The following is an 18,256-nucleotide window of genomic DNA, read 5'->3' on the forward strand; positions in this document are numbered from 1 at the left end:
TGAATAATACATGTATTTATAAAATATTTTTTAAATCACCAAATTGCAAAATAGTAAAACCGCGTGGACAACAATTGCATTATGATTTTAAATAAATGATACATATCTGGATTTGAGACTGCCAGAATCTGAGATCTTTGTCTGGATCTGAGATCATTGTCTAGATCTAAGATCATTGTCTTGATCTGAAATCAGTGCCAGGATCTTAGATCATTGCCTAGATCTGAGATCATTGCCTAGATCTGAGATCATTGCCTAGATCTGAGATCATTGCCTGGATCTGAGATCATTGCTCAGATCTGAGATCATTGCCTAGATCTGAGATCATTGCCTGGATCTGAGATCATTGTTAGATCTGAGATCATTGCCAGGACCTATGAACATTGTCTAGATCTGAGATCATCGTCTGGATCTGAGATCATTGCCTGGATCTGAGATCATCGTCTGGATCTGAGATCATTGTTTAGGTCTGAGATCATTGCCTAGATCTGAGATCGTGTCTAGATCAGAGATCATTGCCTGGATCTGAGATCATTGCCTGGATCTGAGATCATCGTCTATATCTGAGATCATTGTTTAGATCTGAAATCATTGCCTAGATCTGAGATCATTGTCTAGATCTGAGATCATTGACAGAATCTGAGATCATTGTCTGAATCTGAACTCATTGCCTGGATCTGAGATCATTGCCAGGACCTATGATCATTGTCTAGATCTGAGATCATCGTCTGGATCTGAGATCATTGCCTGGATCTGAGATCATCGTCTGGATCTGAGATCATTGTTTAGATCTGAGATCATTGCCTAGATCTGAGATCATGTCTAGATCAGAGATCATTGCCTGGATCTGAGATCATTGCCTGGATCTGAGATCATTGCCTGGATCTGAGATCATCGTCTGGATCTGAGATCATTGTTTAGATCTGAGATCATGTCTAGATCAGAGATCATTGCCTGGATCTGAGATCATTGCCTAGATCTGAACTCAATGCCTGGATCTGAGATCATGTCTAGATCCGAGATCATTGTCTAGATCTGAGATCATTGTCTTTGATCTGAGATCATTGTCTGAATCTGAGATCATTGTCTAGATCTGAGATCATTGCCTGGATCTGAGATCATTGCCTGGATCTGAGATCATTGCTCAGATCTGAGATCATTGCCTGGATCTGAGATCATTGCCTGGATCTGAGATCATTGCCAGGATCTTAGATTAAGTCGATTCGAGATTGCCATGATCTGAGATTGCCTTGATTGCCTCATGTGACATAACTTCCAATCAGTCTCTTCTGATCATCACCAAGAGATAGACTGCAATGGTTTATTTCCAACTCACCACAGGTCAATGTTTTTCAACTTCAAGTTTTAAAACCCTGTAGATTTTGATGGGAAGATTTGACCAGAAAAAAATTTGTGTTCCTGATTTGTTTGGTATTACTTATACTGTTCATGTCTTTGAAATCAACTAATCATTCCCTGCAGGTACACTGGTAGGATATGCAGGCTCTCAACCACTTCTGCCTGCGAGAATGGCAAGATCAAATAAGCACAATCCTATCCTTTCCTAGAGGGCAAGTCCAAAGTATTAAAGACTTTGTCAGAATCCATTATTTTTATAGGATACTATCAGTTGGGTTAATTATCTATTAAATTATTTCTTTAATAAAATATCTTTACACGGTTACGCCTTCAAAACACGATAGCTTTGCAAGGGAAAGCATTGTATAAAAACATCAGGTAAAATTTGAATTTTACATTAAATAATATCAATATTTAAGTCAATAAATATGTCAAAAATACTGTTAAAACAAACTAAAACAATAGTTTGTGACTTGACATAGCATCACACTGTCCCACAAATTAAAAAAATAACTCAATCACTCCACTAGACTTTTTGCAATCTAACCAACCCTTTCAAGTATGACCCACCCAATAAAATGGTCAATAAAATAAAAGTTCCCACAAACAAACTCTCTTAAAATAATACTTGGCCCAATTTTGTAAAGCATGTAAGCACAACTTTTTAAGCAGCAAAACTCTTGCTTAAGAGAAAAGCTGATCGGCCAAAATACTATTTAGTTACCAATACTGTGATTGGAACAATAATGTAACTTTTTTTGGCAAAAAAATTTGAAAAATGGGGATAAGGACAAACATGAACATGAATAGCACCTTAAAGACAGTTGACACTATTGATAAGTGTCAAAGACTAGTCTTCACAGTTGGTGTATCTCCACATATGCATAAAATAACAAACCTGTGAAAATTTGAGTTCAATCGGTCGTTGAAGTTGCAAGATAATAGTGAAAGAAAAAACTACCTTCGCACACTAAAATGTGTACTTTCAGATGCTTGATTTCGAGACCTCTAGTTCTAAATCTGAGGTCTCGAAATCAAATTCGTGGGAAATTACTTCTTTCTCGAAAACTATAGTACTTCAGAGTGAGCCGTTTCTCACAATGTTTTATACTGTCAACCTCTCCCCATTACTGCCACCAAGTTAGGTTTAAAGGAACACGTTGCCTTGGATCGGTTCAGTTGGTCTTTGAAAAGCGTTCTGTTACTGTTTGTTGTAAAATGTTTATGGTTAGAAAGATATTGTAAAAGTAGAATACAATGATCTACACAAATATGCCTCGAAATGGCGTGGTTTTCTTTTTACCCTGTCGACTAACACGGTCGGCCATTTATGGGAGTCAAATTTTTTTACTTAAATAAATGATCAACCGTGATAGTTCATGACGTAAAAGGAAAACCGTGCAATTTCAAGTGACACTTGTGTGGATCATTATATTCTACTTTTAAAATATCTTTATAACCATATGCAGTTCATAACAAACAGTTTTAAACGCTTTTAATAGACCAACTCGTCCATTCCAAGGCAACGTGTTCCTTTAATGCTAATAGTTATTTTGAGTAATTACCAATAGTGTCCACTGCCTTTAATTGTCATACCTCTTCTATTTGCAGCCTAGAGCCCGATGAACTTTGCTTACATCTCCTCTTTTATAAAACCACCCCTTATTATTATTATTAAGGCAGCTTGGACTCGCAGCTCTATAAAATTAGGCCCAGTTCATCCAAGTACAAAATGTTTAAAATTACTGACCTACCGACACTAATTTCTTTGGCCTTATGCAAATGACAACTTTGAGAAGTGAGCCCTCTGATAGAAAATAAAAGAAGGTAGCTCATTCTCCATCGCGTGTACCTTGCCATTTTTCATCATTGATTTACGTCTTATGATGGTTACATGATGCAACAATAGACCGTTCCCATGAAATTATGTAAACTGCATATAACACGTGCACACTACATTTTGTTTGGCAAAATGAGGGAACATCCTGCTGTTTTGTACACGGTTAATGGCTGCGTGAGGCAGATGCGATAGCGCATCTGCTTGGTGCGCAACCTTATGGCATTTGCCAACCAATAGGGTCTGTACCTATGCATGAATGTAATTGACATATTTCATGGGAAGGGTCAATTCATAAGGTGCACAGAGTAGGCCTGCCACTTGACTATTGATTATCTTTTGCTGTCAGGATTGCTCAGTTCACATTTGGTTTGCGGTAACACCATGCTATAATCAGGCATGATATTTGCTCATTGCAAAAAAGTAGGAAAACGATTTGGAGCTCAAGGGCTGAACTACATGTTCATATGGTGCAGACTTTAATAGATGATCTATTTAGTCAGAACTTTTTCTAAATTTTTCCAAGGGCAAACGAGTTACAAATCAGACTATTAAAGTAGAAAGGATCATAATGCCAGGATATTTTTGACTAGAATTAACATGGTATTTTCACAAACCAAATGTGTATGGCTACCTCAATAATGCCTCAATACATATAGTTCTCAGTGGCATTGACGTTGAAAGATTTGTAGTAATTCTGCACAGCTTTATTGAAGAGCAACAAATCTTGACTCCAACCTATCGACTCTCACGAGATGATTTGTGACATCAGTGTCCTCCTTGATATCCATCGATACACAGCTGTTGTGATAAGCCACGTGTATACCTCATAAACACTGATAGCTAAGAGCCGAGCCTGCTGTCGTATTCCTACCTTCAAGCTACAGAACCAACCATTGCACTGCCTGCGTTCATTCTCACCCAGAGCACGCACGCAGCACTTGGACATGCTTATAAAGGAGCTGGCGCTCTTTTGACTGTGTAGGGCGTATTCGATGCTGCGGAGCAGATCATTCGTCTTGAGGAGAAGTAACATCTGGCGAGGGATGCTGTTGAGGATGCTGGAAATCTCCGGGATGTACATAGAAACGTTCTTCTGGATCTCTTCTTGCTGTATTAATGAGAATGTTGCTATGAATCATCTCATTATATTAGAGGTCTTGTGTCATTTGTGCAATTTAATGTTTTCTGTGTTGTATAGTCGAATTATATTTATCTATCTTTTTATTGTATTCACTGTAAAATGGTATATTTAAGACAGCAATTCAGTTTTTAACTGCCAGTGTCTTTTTTAAATATTGTTGAATAAATAAACCATTAATAATCTCATAGTTATAAGAAAACCGGTTTAGATTTCTCTCACTCTCCAACTCCTTGGAGACCAAAAATAAAAGTTCACAGATTTACAAATAACTTACAGGGTTTACAGAAGGTAGTGGTGAAAGACTTCTCTTGAAATATTATTCCATGAAATTCTTTACTTTTTGAGAAAACAGTAAAACAATATAAATTCTCGATAGTGAGAAATACGGATTTATTTAAATCACATGTCATGACACGCCGAAACGCGCGCTAACAAGGGTGGGTTTTCCCGTTATTTTCTCCCGACTCCGATGATGGATTGAGCCTAAATTTTCACAGGTTTGTAATTTGATATAGAAGTTGTGATACACGAAGTGTGGGCCTTGGACAATACTGTTTACCGAAAGGGTCCACTGGCTTTAAAGTATGTAATGGTTTACAAGGTTCTGTGGCGCAAAGTGCTGCTGATCAATCAAGAAACACTGGGAAGAAACCCTTTAATTTTGATGAGTCATTGGCTTATTTCATGTGCGTTTCCACATTACACATGACCTGAGGCTTTAGGTCTCGCCCTGAAGATAAAACACCAAGGGTTAAGTGGCTAGCTTAAGGACAAAAGTGTCACGACCGGGACTCAAACCCAAACTCTACAGATCAGAAACAGCAAAGCTGAAGTCCGATGCTTTTATCCCCACGACACACCAATATAAAAGTTCACTCATTATAAAGTTAATCATACCAGTATCAATCCCCCCCAAGACAATTCTATATGATATCACAGCACACTGCTACCTTTAAAGAAAGATGTTTCAGTATTGCATTTTCAAACTCTAGATTTGTACCTCTTCTGCAGTTTGGGCAACCTTGTCAATTCCTGTTGTGACCGTGTCCCAGCTTCTGGCAGTCAGCATGCAGGCAAACAATCCGTACATGTCCCCAGCACCCAATGCTGTGCTGTACTTCTTGATCCCATCTATATCAGCTGCCATAATCGACTGCCAAAAATTGGCATAATTTATCCGGAACTCATCTGTTAAATCCTAGAACAGAGAAATTTCAAATAACATTATTTAGGGGGCCGTTCAAAAATATTGACAACTCACAAGCATAAAAACTGTACACTTCTTCAGCACCCCCCCTACACCTTAAAGGCGCTGCCTTCGATTTCACAAAGAGTTAGGACTCGTCTTATCTCGAGTTTTAGGATTAATCTTAAGGTCTGCATGCTACAGTGCAGGGTTGGGACTCGTCCTAAGTCATAAGATTAATCCTAAGTAAGAAAGAGTTTTGTGAAATCGTGAGCTGGACACGTTTGTCTTAGACCAGTACTCTCCCTTGGTGCATCCCAACATATGCATAACAAATTTGTATAACAAATTTGGGCTAAATTGGTCAGCGAAGTTGCAAGAAAATAATGAAAGAAATGCACAATATTGTTTGTAGTAGTCGCGACAGCACAATTATCCAAGTAGTTGGAAAAACGGTAGTCAACTAATGATCTAAGTCAAGACTACGACCCTTGGCACTTGAGTCGCCCAGGCCTTGTAACATTTACCCTAAAATTGTGTTTTGCACTTTTCTATGTCTCTACTTCGTTTTCCAGAGACAGAATCTGTTACATGAATAAACTCTTGTGAGAAGAGAAAGGGTTCTCACCTGATAGAGGCCGTGATCTAAGAGAACAATCTCATGCTTGTCTTGAGGAGTCTTTCTTACAAGGACGTTGCCAGGATGTGGATCACAATGCACAAAACCATGCACAAATATCATCTCACTGTACATCTTGCCCAAATCTTGAGTCACCTACAAACAAAGGAATGAAAAAAGGGGGTACAGGAAATGTTAAATGTTTAAGAGAAAAGCAACAGAAAAATTCATAGTTTCAAGGTCTCATGTTTATTTGTTTCCACAGTAAAAAATCTAATACAGGCACTAATATGTACGTGTTGCAAAAATTCACTTTTGGGAAATTGCAGGGGAGCTCACTAAGAAGCAAAGCTTACAATGGCTTATAGGCGAAATAGAGCCCCAAACAAGTGCGCTCATTGGGCCCAAAAACAAACACCCATCAGTTGAAAATTGTTGGTACCCCTAATCATTAATAATAATAACAATTTTGGCTTCTTATATAGCGTACATGTCCGTCACTCAGTGACGCTCCTGGCGCAATATTACCTGCAAGATTAATGAAGTATCTGCATTGGGAACAAAAAATATGATTTTATTTAACACTTCTTGACTTAAAGGGATGGTTTGGTAATCACTCTTAACACTAATGGAAACTAAAACTTTTAGTTTAAAAAAGCTACAGTGATAGTACAAAGCATTTTGCTTCAAAAAAATATGGCTACTATATAAAAAAAAGTACAAGTTTATAGGCCCCAGAATTTGAATCTGAGAACCGTTCTTGCATGGACAGATGCGCTCCTGATTTCTTGCAGTCTCTCAATTTAATTTTCACAGGTTAGTTTTATTGTACACATCTACATTTATACAGAATTCAAACAACCAAACGGTTAAAAAAAAAACGAAGGTATACTTTGCCTTTAAGGGATCATTACATAATTGGTTTTTGCTTAAAAAAAACAGCTGCTGGCAGAGCACTTAGAAGATTGGGTCACTGATGTCTGACTGTGTTTCGTAAGTAAATTATGTTGTCGTGAATAGTCGTGAGCGACACAATTGGTTCATCGAACAGGTAGTCGCAACTATTTTTGAAGTAGTTGCGACTATTTTTGTAGTAGCCGTGGCAGCATGATTAACCGAGTAGTTGAAAAACGGTAGTAGCAACCCGACTAAGCAACCAATAGTCATGAATACGAAACTAGTCGCACTAGCTGCCCAGGCTTAGTTCCTTACCTTGTTGACATTGATTCCATGTTGCTTCATGTATTTGGCATCGTCTACCCTTCCGCCTTCACAATACTCCATTGTTAACACTCTAGTTGAAGACAAATCCCAGTGTACCTTTGGAATCTTAATGAGTGAACAGTTTAATTAATTAGTGTCAATCTGAAAGCTCACTGACAACATAGTTCGTCCCATCCTTTTTAACTATTGCAAGCCGCTATCCAACTGCCTCTAGCTCCCAGGTAATTTCGGTGGTCTAGTTGCAACTATGTCACTGCTCTAGAATTGCAAAGGTCAGGGCCTGTGATTTTTTTCACAGAACTCAGGAAAGTACTGAGTATACAGTGCTCACATACGTTGGTGTATATTATGGGTAAAACCCAAATGAATATTGCAAGCTACACACACCATTTTTTACACACAGCAGTACAAACAACCATCATACTGGATGTCAGAACACAATATTGTACCTTCTGTTCATTCTCATGGTTTTATCCTACAATCATATGACATAGAGGGACTTGACTTCCATATAAAACAAATAATTAACTTTTTGCATTCATTTGAACAGTGGAGATAATGACGCGCTACAGATCTTTTACATATTCGTCATCCAGTAAGACGATGTGACAAAAAAACAATGGGCCATATTTTTGACTGTGTGAGGGCGCTCTCAATCACTTTCGGGGTATTAAAGATTGGAACACATCACCACCACAGACATCTAAGACTTTTAAAGGAGCCGTTATAATCCACCTCTTAAGCATATTGAAACTACGGCGCAACAAAAGTGACAGAACGCCTATTGAAACTGTGCAGGGCGAATCACGTATACCCGCAGAAGTGGTAAAAATACTATTTATAGCGCCCTGCGCGGTCAAAAATAAGGCGCATTGGTTACCTTTAGGAACTTGAAATGTCCAAGGAGTTTGGAAGCTTTCTCTGCACTACGTCCCTCTTGAAGAAAGTCCAGCTCAATCGGTAATTTCTCCTGCATCTCTTCACTCAGCCAAAGCAACTCAAACTCTGGAAAGATCCTGGATGCTGTCCGTAGTAGAAACTTGAAATCAAAAGAAAAATTAAATTGAAATCGGTCTGTTGATGTGAAGTTTATAGATTGAAAGATTACTGATTGCGTTGTATTTTTGACCGCCTGAGGGCACTCTCAATAGTAATTGTATCACTTCCGGGGGTATACGCGATTTGTCCAGCAGTTTTAAAAGGCGTTCTGTGACTTTTGTTGCACCGGAGTTTTAAGTTGCTTTAGAGATGGGTTGAAGTGGCTCATCTTAAGGTCTTATTGTTTGTGATGGATATAATGACTGTTGTGGTAATGTTTCCCAGTCTCTAATGACTGTTTTGGGTATGAATGAATATACCCCCCCGAAAGTGATACAAATATGTTTGAGAGCGCCCTCACGCGGTAAAAAATATGGCGCATTCATTTAGTTGAGTGTCGTGGCTAAAGCGGTCTGGTGCACTTGACTCATGTTCTGGCATTGTCAGAGTGTGAGTTCAAGTCCCGCAAAAGGCACTTGTTTCCTTGAGCGAAACATTTAACCATGGTCGGGACGTTAAGCTGAAGGTCCTATGTCATGCGTGTGTCATGTGTGTAATGCACACAGTAGAGGAATGCTCTATTGAAAAAAGAGACTAAAAAGCCACATCCTTTTTGGCTGGCAACTTACACCTGTTATCTCCATGTAATATTTTGTTCCAAATGAACTGTTCATCGATTAAGTTTACTGACTCAAGTAATTAATTGTAAATATACTCTCTCACTGGAAAGGATGTTAACTTTTCAAGCTTTTGTGGCCAAACTCGGAAATTCATGCATAATAACCCAGTGGTTGGCTGCATAGGCGCTAAGCAGTACTGAATTTGTCACATCATGGTCACATTGACATCGCTTTGGTATGATTTTTGTTTTAAGTAATACAACATTATAACAATTTCATAATTAATTAGTCAGTAAAGATGGATTTATCTGTGATATTTTTGAGTACAGTATGCTCAGAAGATCTGAACTAGGAAGCGATTTGCTCCGTTTTAGCATATACATGTACATACGTGTGTAGTACATGCACTATGACGTGTGTGTACATTTGCATTGTCCTGCGATTAAAGGTTCGGATAATACGAGGAAAACAGTAATGAGTCTTGAGTTAGTAATCCCTATACAGCTCACGTAGGAAGCTTCACTGGAACTAAGGAGAGTCCACTGGATTTGTTTTCATGAAGTCATGAAAAAGGAATAAAACTTACATCAATTGTCTTCATATCAACTTCAGAGTAAGCCTTCACGTAGGGATGTTGAACTTTGACTGCCACAGACCTCCCGTCTTTCAGTGTAGCATGATGTACTTGAGCTAGTGAAGCCGTTCCAACTGGATTCTCGGAGAACCCCAAGAACATTTCATTTGCCTGAATAGTAAAAAAAACCCAGATTATCTTATCAATTGATCCAGTTCACCTAAGGTCATCACCTACATAAAAAATGATAAATAAAACTGTGTTGAGAATGATTTAAAGGTACTGGACATCTTTGGTAATTGTCAAATGCCAATGTATCCCATCATATGCATAAAGTAAAAAATCTGTGAAAATTTTGACTCATTTGGTCATTGCAGTTGCTAGAAAGTATTCAATGAAAGAAAAAATACCATTGTTGCACAAATTTGTGTGCTTTCAGATGCCTATAAAAGACTTCAGCTGAAGTCTCTTTTATTATTTGAGTGAGAAACTACCTCTTCATAAAACCATTGTTACTTCAGAGGGAGCAGTTCTCACAATGTTTTATACTATCAACAGCTCTCCATTGTGAGTTTTTTTTAATTAGTTATTGAATAGTTATTTTGAATTATTACCAATAGTGACCAGTGTCTTTAAGAAGTTTAGGGACATTTTATCAATTTATCTTCCAGTACGTGCTAAACCACCAATCAGATGTTAGAACTTGAGGGTGGTATAAAAAGCTATAACCTACTTCCAGTTTTAATATTGCACAGTGTGTATTGTGAGTTTTAATGCGTCACGCTCCGCTTACGAACAGTGCAAAAGTTACATTCTAAACTTTGCGCGTGCATGCTGTTCGTCGCAAAATATCAATCTGAAATTTAAAGCTTGGCGCCTTGCATGTGAGACTGGAAAATAAAATCGTTATAACATGTAGCTCGTAGAATACCACAAAAAATAGCGCGTCTGCCTCATAGGCCTCATTGGGTATTGGACTCAGAAGCGCTACATTTTTCCGTATTACTGTGATACAGTAACTTATAATAACCCTGTACCTGCCTGCATTGGAAGGTGTCAGATATGTGAACACCTTTAAGACCATCAACAAGTCACACTAACAGACTTTGCAAAAGGAGAGTTATTCATCTTTCCAAATTTAACCTTTTTTTAATCTCCAGTGCAAAAATGTAACTGGCCTTTGCAAACAAAATCTGAGAAAATCAAAAGCTGATGTCTAAAAATTGGGAAAGTTTACCGAAGTTTCGCACGGCCGTGTTTGGTGTGAAACCGGCTGGCAGTAGTGGGACCGGAGGCTGAGTAGGTTAAAACACAAATAATCCTTTAGAGAAAGAAGATGCACGAAATTAGCCTTTTTGAGGTCTGGTGGACACTATAGGAGTGCACTATGGGGTTTGGGTGTATACAGCCAGATTGACCCAAACCTTATTGTGTTGTAGTATTGTGTCCACCATATCTCAAAATGGCTCGATAAGAATTGAGTTTGAATACAATTTTATTGTATAGATTTTGCCTGTTTATTGTTTATTCCAATGTTTTTTTTACTCTGTAAAAAACTTTGTAAATTTGAATAAACCATTCATAATAATTGTGACACCATGTTTGAAATCCCTTTTTTGAGTAAGTGGTGGCTCTGGGAAGAGCCGGTTTCTGCTTGATGTTTCAATCAGTGTGCTCCGATTGTCTTCTTGAGAATGCTAGACTCTTTTGTGTGTGTGTGAGCTCATGTAGCATTGACTGGGTTTCAGTGTTGAATGGGTTAACTGGAGTGCGGATGGTAAACTTGACTTGTAATTAATACTTTCTTTGACAATTTTGATAGACTTTGCTTCAGAGATGTTTACCTTTAAACCTAGATCCTCCTCCACAACCTTTTTAATATCTTCAAGCTCGCTGCAGGGGGCGTCATTGTGGAGCACCTTCATCGTCTCGACGTACTCTGTAGGAAGTAGATAATCCAGTGCACCTACATGCTGGCCTGCCTTGATGAAGACGCCCCCATTGTTGCAGCACAGCTTGTACAACCTCTTAGCACACCGTAGATGGACCTTGTAAGAGAGCAAACATAAACATCTACATCAACAGACTATTAAAGGCAGTGGACACTATTGGTAATTACTCAAAATAATTATTAGCATAAAACCTTACTTGGTGACAAGTAATGGGGAGAGGTTGATAGTATAAAACATTGTGAAAAACGGCTCCCTCTGAAGTGACATAGTTTTCGAGAAAGAAGTAATTTTCCATGAATTTGATTTCGAGACCTCAGATTTACAACGTGAAGTCGTGAAATCAACCATCTAAACGCACACAACTTCGTGTGACAAGGGTGTTTTTTTCTTTCATTATCACGCAACTTCGACGACCGATTGAGCTCAAATTTTCACAGGATTGTAATTTTATGCATATGTTGAGATACACCAAGTGAGAAGACTGGTCTTAGACAATTACCAATAGTGTCCTCTGTCTTTAATACACTGCGTACATTGTTACATAATTAGTTAGTGTTGCTTCTGCTTGAACTGTTCTGCCATCTTGTCGCTTATTATGATCTCTCCTGAAGACGAGCAGAGTATACTGTTTGAAACGTCGACACCAAACTGGCTCTTTTCAGAGCCAACACTCCCTCAAAAGAGAGTTACGCATGGTTGTACCCACAAGTTTCCTATTCATATATTTATGTTTATAGTTACTCTTATTATGAGCTCATTGTGTTTCCTTTGATCTATCTTGTGTGTCAGAGAAGTCATCATTTCAGATGTTCGTCTGTCCTTTTGTTTGCATATGTCTGTCTGTTTTTTACAAGCTTCTGCTTCTTTAAAAAGGCCCCATACTCTATTTATTACATTTAGGCTTGACACCTGGTAGGAATGTTTACAACTTGCTTCAAACCGCTAAGACGACATATTACGTCAGTGTCCAATTTGTTAAAATCTCCTAAGATGGCGGAACCAGCCCCAGGGTACTTGGCCAACATGTGATTGACTGTAGAAGATGTGTTCTATCAGGAGCAAATCATGGGGAGATGCAGGAGGGTGATATACTACACATAATATCAATCCAGTAAGGGGGCTGGGGCGCGGGGGATGGTTCAGCCGGAACAACAATGTCAGTCAAACTCCAGGTTTGGACTTCAATGCTTGTATAGAGTGCCAATCCCCCACCCCTTCTGTTTGAACAGGGTTTGCTCTGAAGATTATAATTTGGAATGGCAAAAAAATTACTAGCGATGCTCTCAGGCAGGTGAATTGGATCAATAGGCAAGTCTCAATTCTCATGCTATTATACGTTATCACACAAGCGCGAGTGAAATACAGAAAAATATAGCGCTTCTGCGTCAAAGGCCGAGTTGGATATGGGACGCAGAAGCGCTATATTTTTTCGGATTCCAGGAGCGCGCGTGTGATATCGTATTTATCTTCAAGCAAACTTGGCGCTTGACATAGAACACACAAGACGCAGGTCGAGATATGGGCGGGGCAATATAGGTTTACATCACACTCTTGTTGCTATGGATGGACCAATCAGAATCAAGAATTTAAGCCTACTTGCAGATAAAATGTATACTCTTGAGACTTTTGAACAGGATTACGAGAGTATCTTTTATTGTGATGAAAAAAAATAAAATATTCACTAGTGAGTTGGTACCTTTGATTTAACTTCTGTGTACTTCTCCGTTGTCCTGTCCAAACCAAACAAAGAGAATTTGTAATCCAATGCCACAAATGCAGCCTGTTCAAATAAAACAGAAAATGGCAAAGAGGTAAATTTAAGACAAAGATATTTTGAGATATTAAGTTACATTTAAGGAAACACAATCTAATGAAAGGGTTGAAAGGTATGTATTAAATACAAACCCTAACATTTATATTTCTTATTTCTCTAGCTCAAACAGAAATTATCTGACCCCTTCTAAAGGCCGAGTCACACTGTAGCGATAACGAAAACGATAACGACACAAAGAGAACGCATTCTATGAGGACAATGTCAAGTTACATTGCAAATTTGCAAAGGGCAACACATCAGAAGCACACAGGGCACCCACAGCGATTGCTGTGGGTGCCACCATGGTCTTTTTTCAAGACCTGATTAGGGTGTAGTATCCTCCAATATCCTCTTCTTCTATGTCACTCCACACCAAAATGCTTGGACTTAGATAAGATTAGAATGACCGAGTCCTTGACTTATTGACTAGACCCACTGACCACAGTCCTAAGACCTTCACCTACGGCAATAAGATATCATCAAGGAATTGAGACTGTGAGGGTTAAGGCTAGGTCAACTAAAAAAATAGTTTGCAAGATCCATTTTGCATTATTTACAATAATGAATAAAGCCCGGTTCATACTTCATGCAAAGGTGAAGCGAATTTTTATGACATAACAATCGGTACACATTCCCCTTCCAATTGTGATGAAAGACAATTTGCTTTGCACGAAACATTCGCATGAAGTATAAACAAGGCTTTATACTTAGGCAAAAATAAAAGAAAAACAACAACAAAATGTTTACACTAAAAAATGCTCTTCCAAATCTGACTGCACCAAGCGATGACCAGTTGGACTTGATAGTCTTGCTGTTGTTCTTGTAGTTGAGCCACATCCCTGAAGAACCAACAGTGGCAACTGATACAACCGAGATGGGTAGGACATAGCCGCTTCGTTGGGAATGCTTCAGGAATCGTCTCAATGCCATTCTACCTAATTCTTGAAAAAAAAAAGGGAAAACAGTCAATATTTTATTTGTTGTGCTCCATTTTATAACTTGATATGAAAAACGACTATTTCTCCAGTAGAGAAAAAGTACATTTTTTGTTATTTTTATATACAGAACATTTCTTCTAGAAACTATAATTAAGGATCCAGAAGCACCAGATGGCCAGCTCTGTTGCCATATTCATGCCTTGGTACACCTACAAATCTTCCCAAGCCAATGCAAGCCAGAGATTACTGGCCACCATATAGCGGGTAAGCCCCTATACCGGACTGATCCCTCCACTTCTCTTGCCAACAAGAGAGTGGAGGGAGTCCAGTGTATTTCAGTCCAAAGTTGCCAAGAGTGTATTTTATTATTTAACGATTTTCGTATTTGAGTCCAAGCAAGAAGAGTCTTGGCCCTACTTAAATACGCATTCTCTCTCTCCAGGAGGTGAACTCATTTGTCTAGAAACACACATTTACATTGCCACCCTGCTGTCCAGCTCCAGCGTGGAGTCCAGGCATCATCATCATGTCCATAGCATGTGCCTGATATAGGGCTAGAGTTCAGACAAGGCAGAACTACATTCTTCAACATATATGTGAAATAAATATTATATAAAAGATTACTCATCAAGACTGGAGGTACTTCCTGGAAACTTTTTAATAAAATATAAGGGGAAGTTTCTACTTTCTAGAACTTAGATTTAGAAGTAGTCTGGAGCTGGAGGTAGGATTTTTTTCGACGTTAGTTTAACTTTAAGCATGGAGGTAGACCCAGTAACTGGGGCGCTGTATTCCTGTTTTCCAAATTTTGACATTATCGGTCATATAATCATATTAATTATTGTTATTAATGTCAAAATAACGAAAAAAGGAATACAGCGCCCAGTTAACACATGGGTCTACTATCAATATAGCATGACCATGGATGTAGAAAAAGGTTTCACTTATTAGTAGCAGGCCATCTTTAATAATTCGACCAACCTAACCAAATTTCTTGAAAAAAAATCACAATGTAATGTTCACTCAACCAAAATGTGACTTAACTTCTTACTTAGGCTTAATTTTCCGCACGTCGCCACCAATTTATCCGTCCTTAATTAATTAACTCCAAAACCACTGAATTTTGTTCTTACCTCAGAAGAAGGGTTACCGCATATATATACATTCAGAAAGAAACATAACTTGAGCTAAATATTTAAAGCATGTTTTTCAATCCGTTTCCCATCCCGTTACTGTCGTCTGCTCTTCAACGATACGCTTACGACCGGTCTTGTTACGCAATTTTTTTCTTTTCTTGGCTCAATCGGAGATAGCGCCCTCCTGTGATGTACTCCTATGTCTAGCGCCCTCCTTTGACTTTACCCTGGCCTCAATCTCATTTGATTCGCTCGGTCCCAGCGGCCAGTCTTGTCTAAAGCAAGGCGCTGGGGACGAGTGAATCTCATTTCCTCACAGATGCGTTCTCCTCGTTTAATTATTGGTGACGTAATCATACCCAACAATAATGAGGACTTATTGAGTTTGTGTTAACCATTTCCGTAAAAACATTTTAAACACTGTAAAACAGCACAAACAAAGTTCAGGGCAGTTGTAACAAACTTTTCAGAGGAGACCCAAACTCTTGAAAAATAATACAATAATGAAAAGTGGTCGATGCAACTGACTGACGGTTAGTAATTTTTTGTATCATTATAAGTTGTATCATTATATATGAGGATATCCTTCAACAGTTAGACTTTACCCCCAAAACCCTTAATATGTCTGGATAGCTATATACAATCGAATAAGATTATTCTACTGGTTCTGCGTAGCACGAAATAAGAAGTAAAGTTTTTTAACTTGACTAATATTTTGATTGTTTATTTGCTGCACAAGTCACATATATAGTGGCGCAGTGGTGTCTCTTGCTTCAATCACACACATCATGAACTTGTCACTGTCATCATGCTCTTTTCCAGGATCCTTCAAGTTGTCACACGTGATTTCTGTTCTGAAGAAACCTCACACCTTGATCGCAATATTTTCTCGAACTATAGGCCGATTGCTAACATCTCGTTTCTGGGAAAGGTTCTTGAGAAAATCGTCTCTGCCCAACTGCGAGTCTACCTCGAACAACATGGACTCCTGCCAGATACACAATCAGCCTATCGTAAATTTTATTCTACGGAAACAGCACTTGTTCGAGTCTGCAACGACCTTCTTCTCGCAATTGATAGAGGCCTCGAAGCAATTGTTGTCCTTTTAGACTATACTCATCGGCATTCGACACCATTAACCACTCAGTTGCCTTGGAGAGGCTCAAGTATTCTTATGTCATAGATGGTCTGGCTCTCCAGCTCTTCAGCTCGTATTTTGAAGGATGGACTCAAGTTGTAAAGGTGAATGACTCCTTCTCAAGACCATCTTCACTATCGTCTGGAGTACCACAAGGTTTAGTCATGGGACCGCTGGAATTCATCATCTACACTGGCCCTCTAGGTGGCATCATCAGGGCACATCAAGATGTTCACCACGCAGTATACGCTGACGACACACAGCTTTACGTCATACTCAAGCAGCAGAGTGAGCACACTGAGTCCATGAAGCAGCTCTCAGACTGTGTTGCTGATATTCAGACATGGTCAAGCAAGAACGGTCTGCAGCTAAACTCATCTAAGACTGAAGTACTCCATGTCAGCTCACAGTTCCGAACAGCACAACCTATTGCACACATCTCCGTTGTCTACGACAACATCACCCCATCAAAGACGGTTAGAGATCTTGGAGTCACCCTTGGCCACCAATTAACCCTACAACAACACATAACTTGGACCAAAGTACCATTGAATGACTGGTTCATGCTTTCACTACATCTCACATCGATTATTGCAACAGTCTCTACATCAACCTTCCTCAATCCCACATTGCTCCCCTCCAACGAATACAGAACTCAGCAGCTCGTCTAGTTTCTCGCACAAAAAAATCAGATCACATCAGTACTGTTCTGCGCTCCTTACACTGGCTCCCTGTGTCTCAAAGGATCCCACTCTTGCCTACAAAGTTAAACATGGTCTAGCCCCTAAATATATCTCAGAATTACTTATTCCCAAAAAGCAACCTACAACTCGTGTTCTCCGATCATCATCTACCGCCCACCTGGAACTCAACTCTGGTCCTCTCCCTCGCACTCGCTATGGAAACCGATTCTTCTCAATCGCCACTCCCACTCTTTGGAACAATCTTCCCGTCCATGCCTCATCTTCACTGGACTCATTTAAAACTGCTCTAAAAACACACTTATTTAAATCCATCTAGTCTGTTCAGTTTCTGCTATTTCATCCCACTTTTAATTGTCTTTCTTTTGTTATCATACACTTCCTGTTCAGCGCTTAGAAACCTTGTATAAGCGCTATATAAATGCATGTTATTATTATTATTATTATTATTATTATTATTATTATTATTATTTATAATGCCTTCCAACTCTGGGACACCCCGGGCTAATGTGGATTGGGTATTTCAGTCCCTACCTGACTTCGTGGGTTTTCCCTACAATATTTTCTGGGGTTTTCCTCCTGAAATTTTATCATTGTCTTCTCACCTTGTCTAGATGCTATAAAAACAGGCTTTGACAAGAATTATCATAGATGTAGATTCACACTGGCGAGGAACAAGCTTCGAGGAACAAGCCTTTACCTATAGTGAACTTTTCCGCATCTAGGTTAATTGTGATAAATGACATTAGATTCACATAAGTCAGACCAGACAGAATTTCTCGAGGTCAGTGTTGTAGTCGATAACTTTTTTTGTATGGGTGCAAGGTGGCCCAAGTTCCAAGGTTTCCAAATAGTAGCGTAGATAGAGCGCGTTGTAGTGCTGTAGTCTTTTTGGCCGGGTACCAAGAACTTGCCGGTACAAAATACACATAGGTATCCAAATAGCAGGCCTACTCGAGGATGCGTATAGGCCTAGC

The 18,256-nt window shown here is 39.0% G+C and overlaps 1 protein-coding gene across 2 annotated transcripts; it reads right to left on the minus strand.

The window, feature by feature from the left end:
- Window positions 1–2,901: 2,901 nt before the first annotated feature.
- LOC139945165 (aarF domain-containing protein kinase 1-like) lies at window positions 2,902–15,574 on the minus strand. 2 transcript variants are annotated; one of them, XM_071942453.1, is made up of 10 exons: window positions 15,438–15,574; window positions 14,114–14,307; window positions 13,250–13,333; window positions 11,446–11,649; window positions 9,614–9,772; window positions 8,250–8,408; window positions 7,358–7,474; window positions 6,155–6,301; window positions 5,341–5,538; window positions 2,902–4,307 (listed from the first exon to the last, which is right to left on the minus strand). In XM_071942453.1, the coding sequence occupies exons 2-10, from the start codon at window positions 14,294–14,296 to the stop codon at window positions 3,945–3,947; spliced, it is 1,614 nt and encodes a 537-aa protein (XP_071798554.1). In that variant the 5' UTR covers window positions 14,297–14,307; window positions 15,438–15,574; the 3' UTR covers window positions 2,902–3,944. The 2 variants fall into 2 exon arrangements, with proteins under 2 accessions (XP_071798554.1, XP_071798562.1); XM_071942461.1 differs by having other exon boundaries at window positions 14,114–14,301; window positions 15,438–15,558.
- Between the last annotated feature and the right edge of the window lie 2,682 nt (window positions 15,575–18,256).

This window comes from Asterias amurensis, chromosome 1 (assembly GCF_032118995.1).
Source record: "Asterias amurensis chromosome 1, ASM3211899v1".
Taxonomy (NCBI): domain Eukaryota; kingdom Metazoa; phylum Echinodermata; class Asteroidea; order Forcipulatida; family Asteriidae; genus Asterias; species Asterias amurensis.

Coding starts and splice junctions, on each gene's coding strand:
- LOC139945165 (XM_071942453.1), bottom strand. CDS start 14,296: ATGGCATTGAGACGATTCCTGAAGCATTCCCAACGAAGCGGCTATGTC. Junction 11,650..13,249: donor ACACAGAAGTTAAATCAAAG/GTACCAACTCAC, acceptor CTCTCTTACAAG/GTCCATCTACGGTGTGCTAA. Junction 9,773..11,445: donor AGGAGGATCTAGGTTTAAAG/GTAAACATCTCT, acceptor TTTACTATTCAG/GCAAATGAAATGTTCTTGGG.